The sequence below is a fragment of the Pseudochaenichthys georgianus genome, unplaced genomic scaffold (assembly GCF_902827115.2).
Source record: "Pseudochaenichthys georgianus unplaced genomic scaffold, fPseGeo1.2 scaffold_423_arrow_ctg1, whole genome shotgun sequence".
Lineage (NCBI taxonomy): Eukaryota > Metazoa > Chordata > Actinopteri > Perciformes > Channichthyidae > Pseudochaenichthys > Pseudochaenichthys georgianus.
In genome coordinates, this window is record NW_027262988.1 from 138,792 (window position 1) to 149,565 (window position 10,774).

Consider the following 10,774-nt stretch of genomic DNA (forward strand, 5'->3'; position numbering starts at 1 on the left):
TGATATGAACCAGTTTCAGTTTGTTTGTGCAGATTAAAACGAGAGAAAGCCAGGGACACAAACACAGAGACAATAATGAGCACAAAGATCTTTTTTGGACAGGGAGCTGCACCTCCCACCTTGCAGTCCCTTCAGACAGGCGGCAGCAGCACCTCCCACCTTGCAGTCCCTTCAGACAGACAGGTAGCAGCACCTCCCACTTTACTGTCCCATGTTTTCTTGGCTTGTTTGAAGCTGAGTGGTGATGAACAAATTACTAAGCTGCCAGTGCCTCGAGTTTACAGCTAATTAGCCGAAAGACAAAAACAAATGTAGCCTAGTTGTAGCCTAGTACCTGGAGCAGGTAAAGCATACAACAGATACTTTCAGCATTATCGGAGCACGCAGTGGAAGCTTGGATGAAACACAGCGGACTTCTAAACAATGAACACCCGCAACTTGGAAGGAATAAAGTTGGGTTTTATGCATTCTAATATTACAATGCAAACCCATGATGTAATGACAGTAATTCAGAATAATTGAGTAATTGAATGCTCATTTCAGTCGATTTAATCAAACAAAACACAAACATATTGGACATGGCCTCAAGACTGTAACCTCTTCACATTCTGTTGAAATAGTCAATTGCTAGCCTTATCTCACACATTGCTGTTTTGAATCTCTAATATGTGGATGACAGTTGAACTGCATGATGTAACATGTATGCCATCTGCTGGAAAGAAGACATATAGCTCTGTTGGCGTTGTTTAGATAACAACAAAAACAGAATGAAGCTCTCATTTCATCAACAATCTTTGAGTACAGACACCGTCCTGCAGAGAGCACACAGCCCAACAGCACGTTGTTGGTCTAGCATCACTTTACAAAACGTTTGCATTAAGAGACTAAGACTAGCTGGTCCATTGTAAAGGTGAGTCCACCTTAAATGAGCAGTGGGTGATCAGCAGGTGAAAGGCAGGACACGGGAACTTGGTCCTGAGGAGATGTAACGATTATTAAACAAGAAATAGTCTCAAGGGGTCGAAGAAATTAATATTTGTGATTATTAGTGAATCGGTTGCAGGTGGGTGAAAACAGGCTTAGCGAGTAACGTATTACATGTAACGGCATCAGGATACAAAATAGACAAATGTATTCCCTTACCAACACACTTGGTCTTTTTAAACGATTACGCGGTTTAAATCTTTTGTCACAAACTTTGCAGATCTATTTTTCCTCTCCTGTGTGGACTCTCATGTGTCTCTTTAAATGTCCACTATGTGAAAAAGCTTTCTTACAGACTGAGCAGGTGAATGGTTTCTCTCCTGTGTGGATTCTCATGTGTTCCTTTAAATTTCCACTATGTGAAAAAGCTTTCTTACAGACTGAGCAGGTGAATGGTTTCTCTCCTGTGTGGATTCTCATGTGTTTCTTTAAATGTGCACTATGTGAAAAAGCGTTCTTACAGACTGAGCAGCTGAATGGTTTCTCTCCTGTGTGGATTTTCATGTGTTCCTTTAAATTTCCACTATGTGAAAAAGCTTTCTTACAGACTGAGCAGGTGAATGGTTTCTCTCCTGTGTGGATTCTCATGTGGTTCTTTAAATATCCACTCTGTGAAAAAGCTTTCTTACAGACTGAGCAGCTGTGTGGTATCTCTCCTGTGTGGATTATCATGTGGTCCTTTAAACTTCCACTCTGTGAAAAAGCTTTCTTACAGACTGTACAGGTGAATGGTTTCTCTCCTGTGTGGATTCTCATGTGTATCTTTAAATATCCACTCAGTGAAAAACCTTTCTTACAGACTGAGCAGCTATGTAGCATCTCTCTTGTGTGGATTCTCATGTGTATCTTTAAACTTCCACTATGTGAAAAAGCTTTCTTACAGACTGAGCAGCTGTGTAGCATCTCTCCTGTGTGGATTCTCATGTGTATCTTTAAACTTTCACTCTGTGAAAAAGCTTTCTCACTGACTGTACAGCTGAATGGTTTCTCTCCTGTGTGGATTCTCATGTGTTTCTTTAAATCTCCACTCTGTGGAAAAGCTTTCTTACAGACGGAGCAGCTGAATGGTTTCTTTTCAGCACTATTTCGTGGATCACTGACAGATTCATGTCTATTTTTCAGTGAGTTTGAGCCTGAGGCAGGTTCTCTGGTCTCTTTCCAGTCAGCACTGTCTCCAGTGTCAGGTTCAGAAGAGTCCCCAGTGTCAGGTTCAGAAGAGTCTTCAGTGTGGTCCTCAGTCTTTGGTTGCAAACTGCTCTCTGGATCTGAGTTCCTGGCTGGTTCTGGTCCTCGACAGTCATCTCCATCAGCTTCTGTTTCCATGTGTTCAGTTTGTCTTTTATGAGGCTGAGAGGACTGAGGTTTCTCTTCATCACATTCACTCTTCACAGGGACAGGAGTGAAAATGGACTTGTTGATATCAGCCTCCTCCAGCTCCTGAAGCTGCTCTCCCTCCTGTTCCTGCTTAATGTGTGGGGGGGGCTCTGGGTTCTCCTGGTCCAGACTGGTGCTGCACTCCTGCTGGTCAGGGGGAAGCTCTTCTTTAACCACCACCAGCTGCTGGACATCTGCAGGAAACAGGAAACACAGTCAGAACAAACCGTTAAGTGTTAGCATTTAAAAATCACCATTACAATGGGAGACATTTTGCAGCCCTAATTAATGCCTAATGTTTTTATATTTTAACATTATCTTTCTTAGTCCCACCTATTGTGTATTTTTGTTGGCTCAAGTCACCTCATGTAGCCCAGCCCCTTTCCACTTCCAGTTAAAAATGTAAAAGGGTTTTTTCTTCTGGCGTAGCACTAGCCGCAATGTAAACAATGAATTGTATTTGGGATCGTTCACAGATACACTACTCCTACGGTATATAATGTAACTCTGTTACAAATTAAAATCCTGCATTCAAACCTTATTTAAGTAAAAGTATGCAAGTATTAACAGAACATTTGACGGCACCTTCTTATGAAACAGTAATTATGGTGCAGTAAAATGTTCCATGTCAGTGTTTAATTTATGTTGTTTTTAACAGTCTTTTAGTGTATTTCATAATTACAGGAAATCATAATCAATTTACAAGAATAAATGGTTTATTGAAATGTGTCATGTATTTTAACAAAAAAAAACTGTAAAAATGGAATACATTAGTTATCTGTTATAAATGATTTTCTGTTGGCAAAATTAGCTGCATTTTCTGTAATTTAACTAAAAAAATACTTTTGTTATGCCTATATATCACTGCCAAATACATAATACTGTTAATACTCGTTTAAAAAAATGTATAATTGCAAGACAATATATGAGTAAAGAAAGAAATATTTTCTAATTTTGCTTAATTTAACCACTACCTTACACTGAAAAACACAGGTATTGACTATCCTATTAGAGTAAAACAACTACATTTGAACACATTTTTACTTTCACTTTATTGCTACATTTGTATTAATTTGAAGATGTAATAGTTAAATATGTGAATTTAATGTTATAAATATTGTGTAAAACCATAGAGTTAAAAAAAAAAACTTGACTGTTATTAACATGTTGGGTGCGAATTCCTACCAGAGCACAATTCAGATATAAAACGATGCTATAACCCACAAGTAACAGCCATAGACTGTGGGTTATAGGAGACATTTGTCTATGCCATGATACATCTATAAACTAGCTCAGAGCTGTTAGCATTCACTGCAGGCAAACCTAATGTGACCATTCACTTATGATTTCTAAGTAGAAGAAGATATAATGTATTCATCCCTCAGAGGGCAATGTCTTACCCCACTATGTTGTGTTTAAACACATTACACACACAGGGAGGATATACTGTACATGCACAAACTATGGGCATACATATTAGGGATGCCAGCGATTATTCGATTATTCGCTACAGTCTCCATAATCGAATATTCTTTTTAAAAATAGATTTTATTTATATATATATATTTTTTATTATTTATGTTTTTTTTTTTTTCTGGCTTAGTTTCAAGCCGGTCGAATAATCGATTATTATTCGCCAGGGCTGCCGAATAATCGATTTTGATCATGGTCAGTTTCTGGCAACCCTAATACATATGTCTCATAATTATTTGTGTGAACATACAAATAATGTGTGTAAATATGTGATTTGTAAATGTAAAACACGACAAGTGCATTTAAAACATTTGCAAACTCACAAATAAATGTGCAAGTGTAAAACGGATCTGCAAATACGCTAAATATTTTCACAAATACAAAAAAGAACTGTGAATATCTCTTTAACATTTACAACTTTCGATCAGGCATTTGTGAATCCATTTTGTATTTGTCGAACAAAAATGCGCTTGCGGATCTCAAATCTCTGCTCGTAGATCTCACATTTCTGCTCGTGGATCGTCTTTTTACACACATGGAATTTTGAGACATATTTTCTGCCGGTCTGGGCTAAAATCTACTCGTGTCACTCGGTTATTTTCGGAAACCACTTGATGGCCCGCTGATGATGACATTTCCGCATGATTTCAAAAGTAAGAGCATGATGGTTTGTTTAATGCTCTGTTTTTTTATTATATTGAACAGCGGAACGGAGATGCATTCTTTATCACAATCATCATCATCATCATCATCATCATCATCATCATCATCATCACCACCATGTTATAGTGATACAGTTAGTTTGTGTTAGTTTATTGGTTCAATACTGCATTTATAGAGCACTTTCGTTGATGTTGAAACACAGGCTATACGCCACTTTCGGATCCCGGGGGAGCAGCTGGCAACGAAGCAGATAAAACTCTTTCTTCATTGTTTGTTGTGTATTCAGTCAACAGTTTAAAAGGGGAGTGATCAGTAAAATATGAATAAATAAAAGGAAATAATGCTAACTAGGTAACACAAGATAAGAATAAACCAGTTTAAATGATTTGTTATTGGTTGTGATCATATTCTAAAGATGTTTGGATTCTTGAAAAGTATACAGCTCCCTTTCATCTGAGTGTTGAGAGCTGTATACATAAATTCATGTTGTGCTCAAAGTGCACCAGATTGATGCATTTCACTTCAACATTTAAAAAAAAAATCTTGTCAGGGGTGCATGCCCCCGGACCCGCCGAGGTGAGGACTAGGGATGCCAGCGATTATTCGATTATTCGCTACAGTCTCCATAATCGAATATTATTTTTAAAAATCGATTTTATTTATATATTTTTTTTATTTATGTTTTTTTTTCGGTCGAATAATCGATTATTATTCGCCAGGGCTGCCGAATAATCGATTTTGATCATGGTCAGTTTCTGGCAACCCTAGTGAGGACCCCCCCTAGAGGAGGTGAGGACCCCCCTGGAGGAGGTGAGGTCCACCCCCAAATAAAGCAGGTTCAAATAATTAAATTGAATACATGTTCTTTTAGTAAACACTGAAATTGATGGGTCCCACAGACCCAAACAGCACACAAAGGTTAAAGGTCAGCATATAATAATGTTAAAATGTGCTAAATATATACACTGCAAAAAACAAAAAAAAGAGGAGTAAAAGTAGCCCCCAATTTGTTTTATTTTTTGAAAGTAGCCCTCACCCTAAAAAAGGTTGGTGACCCCTGGGTTAAGACAACCCAGAGCATGTTCTGTCCTATAGTGACTCAGCAGCTGGGTTATGATTGGGTTATTTTTTAACCCAGCAGTTTTAAGAGTGTAATTACATTTCCTTTTTTGTATTGTGTATTTTATAAATTTGGGATTTTCTTGGCGAGCTATTTTTAGAACGTGCCCGGCGGGCGCCTCACGTTGCCCCTGCGGGCGACCCCCTTTCACACCAATGCGTTTTCATCTCCGGCTCGGAGTTGGAGCCTGAAAAGTGCCGGTTTTTCCTGTTCACACCGCAGCGGCGACGCCTCTTAGCTCCGGAATCCGGTTCACTTCCAGCTCCAAAAAATTGTCGGTCTAGAGGCAAGAGCTTCGGAGCTAAGAGGTGGCGTCGCTTACGTCTCTCTTACGTCGAGGCGTGCAGGAAACTAAACCCACCTCCCCTGAACATGGGTCGACTGTCATGCCTGCCTACAAGCAGTAGCGCTTATAAACACACTTTATAAAGTCAGGTAACACTAACCAGGCTTCGTATGATTCTGTTTATTTGTACCTTACTTTGGCCATCCGTTCACCGTTATCGATCATTGTGGAGAGAGGCAGACGTGTTGTTTTGTATTATAGCAGCTATCAGATGGAATCAATACATGGGCTGCACAGGTTGTCGTGTCCGACTATCACAAGTAGAATCATAATAAAAATACGCCGGTAAAATGTGCCTGTAGAAAACGGCTTATGCCACAATAGGATAGCAATAGCAAGTAGTCAGTTTAGCTTCGGTTGCTATGCTAACATCACCCATTTTATACCAGAGAAACTTTCATAACAGCATTGTGATGCCAAACAGCGTCAATTCAGACTGACACACATTCACTTAGGCTAAGGGGAGCTGGGGATATGTATCAGCTGCTTGTGTGAGTCGGACAGTGAATACTTTAGAGCGGCCGCTGCCGTGTGAGCTAACCGGGAGCTAACGGGAGAATAAACTCCCGTGGAAGAGCGGCCAACAGCGGTCGGTAAATGTCGCAGAAACACATTAATAAACAATGAACCACGGCACTCGGGAGAAAAGTATAAGGTTGGAGAAGTCGTTATTTAATTTAATATGGCTTTGTGTGATTAAAAGTAACATGATCATCGACCCGACGCAGTTCCCCGTTGTTGGTGTTGTTGTGAGCGCCGTAACGCCGTTGGGGAGCAAATCAGCGATGTAAACGGTGACGTCATGACGCAGCAGCGGCAGCACCAGTCGGGCTCTGGCCGGTGTGAACAGAGCGGGAGCAGAAAAGGGAAACCGGAGCTGAACCAGAAAAGCTCTAGCTCGGAGCTAGAAAGGGAAAAGCGCTGGTGTGAAAGCCGCATAGTGCCCGCGGGCACCGTGTTGGCTACCCCTGCTTTACGGCATGCGAGGGACTGCTTTACTTCAGAGTAAGCCCACGAGTTGTGTGGTTGCTGCCTACTGTAACGGCCCGTCCACTCTACAGCTTCAAAAATAGCTTGGAGCTGGGCGTGTCTGAAGTTTGGGGATTTTATTCGAGCAACGCGACCAACAACCAATAACATGAATCTCCCGCCCCCGACAAACAAAGCAAAAAACCCCGGGGATTTTATGTGAGCAATATATATATATATATATATATATATATATATATATATATAACTCCCCAAACAGGCAAACACCTACCAGTTTCACCCACTGTCTCTGCCACCTCCCTCCATGCCTGGTTCCTCCGGTTTGTATCCCGGTAGGTGAAGAGGGTCTGGTCATACAAAACCGGGTGATTTGCTACGGCGATAATTAGTTTCTCCTCCATCTTTTTTTAAATATAGAAATGAACGGCGGGATATCTCTCCCAGCTTAGACGCGGTTTGATTGGCTAGGGCTTGAGCTGTCAGATTTTCAGAAACGGGATTTGATTGGCTGGCGCTGGCTACTCCGGCGTCAGAAGTTGAATATTGTTCAGCTTCTGACGCCGGAGACGGACCGCTATGCTACCCGCAATTCAGTTCGGCGAAAAGCGAGGCAACGTGACCCCATTCAAAGTGAATGGGCAGACGCATTGGAAACCGTTTTTGAAGCTGTCGAAGCTGTAGTGTGGACGGGCCGTATTGTCTTGACTTACTGTACAATAAACCTGAGCCGTGAAAGATACTCGACCCTCGTTCATTCTACATTATTCTGCCGCAATTTGAATTAATCCAAAGTATTTTATTTTTTTTGCTTTTAAACATTTAAAAAGAAAAGGTGAATAAAGAAGCACATCAAAACTAAAGTATCAATGTATGTCACATTTAACCAACTAGTGCACACATGCATGGGTCAATTTAAATCAGTACATTAAATGGCATATTATACAATGTATGTATTATTATAAATATATTTATTTTGGTAGGTTTGCTCTTCCGTAATACATTTTAATTATTATAATAAAGTACATGTGTCTAATAATACTTGCATGCAGTACTTTAACTGGTAATGGAGTATTTTCACAGTGTGGTGTTTGTACTTTTACTTCAGGATCTGCTACCTGCAGCAAGTGCTGATAAAGGGTCTAAAGTGTTATTAATGTGATAATAAAGTGCTACTGAAGAGTGTAAAGTGTTAATTTAGGGTAAAGGGAACAGACCTGCTCTGTGGATCCGAAGCTGAGGCTGTAAAACAGCGTCCAGTAGTTTCTGGAGTCTCTTGTTCTCCTCTTTAGAAAGAAACAGCTCCTCCTCGAGCTCTGCTATTGTTTGTTCAAACAGAGCAAATATCTCTTCATTAGCAGCAGTGAGTCGCTGCTTCTTCAACGACAGCAGCATTTGGACTTTACTCATGTTTCCTAGATCACCTTTTCCTGCAGACTCCGTTAAACACACCGTTTCTCTCTGCATCAAACTCTCAATCTGACTAGTGTTGCTAACGTGTTTCCAGCTAACATGCTAAGCTAGCTCCTATAGTCCGAGGTAAACGCTCCAGAAGAAAGAGCACACAGTCCATTCGGAGGTTTATCCAGACACACAGATGATGGATCAGTAGAGCTGGAGCTCACACACACTTTCTCAGGAACACACAGAGAGAACCGTAGCGAGGAGAAGCCGCGTGGATCCAGGTTCTTCTTCTTCTTCTTCTTCTTCTTCTCTCGGTTTTTTGGCGGATTGCAAACAGCTTTAAGGTGCATACCGCCACCTACTGTACAAGAAAGTGTATCACCATATTATCCTATCACCACTTGTGGAATTATACCATTGTGTTGTTTACGTTGTTTTAAATTCTTCCAATCAATCCTGTTCCACTCAAATACTTAAAAATAATAATAATAATAATAATAATATATTAATTTTATATAGCGCTTTTCTGAACCCAAAGACGCTTGAATGGCCTTCCTGCCTCTCTTACCCCCTCACCTTCTGTCTCCAGTGTCTCCATCAGGCTCCAATCCCTTCCTGCCTCTCTTACCCCCTCACCTTCTGTTCCCAGTGTCCCCATCAGGCTCCACTCCCTTCCTGCCTCTCTGACCCTGTATCTTAGTTGTTCCCTCTCTGTTTTGTACATGTTACAGTGTAATATGATGTGTTCCACATTTTCTTTCACTCCACACCCCCTGCATTCTTCAACTTTGCATTTTCCCATTAAAAACATTAAGCCGTTTAATCCTGTATGATCCAGTCTGAGTCTAGTGATGGTGATCTCCTCCTTTATTATGACTGATTTTTGTAACTTGTGGTATCTCCTCCCTTTCTGGTCTTCCTCCCACCTTTTCTGCCATATTTCCATACCCTTGTAGTGATCACTTATTCTATAACACATAGGTGTGAGCAAGCTCTCTGATTGGTCAATAGGCGTGTTTGATTCCACGATCAAACAACGGTCAAATAGAACGTGCCTTTTCACAACAAGTCAGTATCCCTCCGCGTCTGAGAAAAACGGTATACCGTTGGGCCGAAAAGCAAACTGCCTGCAGTTTGCTTTTCGGACTGGAACAAGAAAGCAAATGCCCGAATCAGCAAAGGCTTTCTACCACCATCCAAGGAAGTCGGTGAAGCCTGGGGATGCGGTGTGGTATAGCATGGAGCCCTTGGGGGTGAATAGCCTGGGGTCCATGATGACCCGCATTACTGAAGAGGCTGGCACTGCTACGCGTTACACAAACCATTGCGTCAGAAGCACCTGCATACAGCGGCTGGCGGAGGCAGGGTTGGAGGCCAGAGAAATCATGTCCGTTAGCGGGCATACAAATGAGTCATCGCTTCGCAGCTACTGGGCTCCATCTCTGGACAACAGAAATATGTGGAGCAACGCGCTTTTTGCCGGTCCGGGACACGCCATGAAACGGCCACTGGAGGAAAGCTCTTCCGATAACCTACCCGTGAACACCATGGCACCACCTGCAAAAAAGTCTGGCATGGAGTTCATGGAGAGCTGTTTCAAAAATTGCACTTTTAATGGCAGCATGAACATCCACCTTCATTCTGAAGCCAAAATGTTAAATATGTAAACAAATAAATAAATAGCCTAATTCAAGAATTGTTGTAAATAAATTGTTTTCAATAAATTGGTTAATAATATATTATTTACTATAATTATATCAATAACTGTAAGCGGGGAAGCAGGAGTGTTCGATTGATCGGCTAGCGTTACCAAGGGAACTATACTTTATAGGAACTACTTTCTGACGGAGATTAACTCAAGCAGAAAGTGTAGGTTTGGGAGCAAATGAGCCCACATTATGAAATTATTTTACGATATTGTTGATTACAATGATAGTTTGTGTTATAGAATCGCAATCATACACTTGAGGCCGTTCTTGAACGTCATTATTGGTACGACAGTACTGCGGCAGGACCGAGGCGCTTGCGCCGAGGTCCGTACGCCTGTACTGGAGTACCAATAATGACGTTCAAGAACGGCCTCTCGTGTATGATTGCTTAATTAATACACTGCACTGTAAAAAAAGATTGTAATTTTACAGTAAATAACTGTACATTTTTATAGTAATTATCATGTTTTTTTAAATAACTTGCAAAATCCTGTAAAATGACAGATATTAAATATAAATTAACAACCCAACACATTATTTTAAGTATTTTGACAATAGCAACAAATAGCGTTTATTTCATTTTTTTTTACAGTAAATGTACTATATAATATTTACAGTATTTTTGCACTTTCAGAAAATCCATGCAGATGTACATAGAATAAAAATTATTATCTGTAATTAAATATATAACTCGTAATATAAAAGTATATTACT

The 10,774-nt window shown here is 40.5% G+C and overlaps 1 protein-coding gene across 1 annotated transcript; it reads right to left on the reverse strand.

Annotated features, from left to right (window-relative positions):
• Window positions 1-538: 538 nt before the first annotated feature.
• LOC139433403 (gastrula zinc finger protein XlCGF57.1-like) lies at window positions 539-8,645 on the reverse strand. The gene is made up of 2 exons (XM_071202405.1): window positions 8,165-8,645; window positions 539-2,552 (listed from the first exon to the last, which is right to left on the reverse strand). The coding sequence occupies exons 1-2, from the start codon at window positions 8,412-8,414 to the stop codon at window positions 1,207-1,209; spliced, it is 1,596 nt and encodes a 531-aa protein (XP_071058506.1). The 5' UTR covers window positions 8,415-8,645; the 3' UTR covers window positions 539-1,206.
• Window positions 8,646-10,774: the final 2,129 nt, after the last annotated feature.

Coding starts and splice junctions, on each gene's coding strand:
- LOC139433403 (XM_071202405.1), bottom strand. CDS start 8,414: ATGCAGAGAGAAACGGTGTGTTTAACGGAGTCTGCAGGAAAAGGTGAT. Junction 2,553..8,164: donor GCTTCGGATCCACAGAGCAG/GTCTGTTCCCTT, acceptor TGTTTCCTGCAG/ATGTCCAGCAGCTGGTGGTG.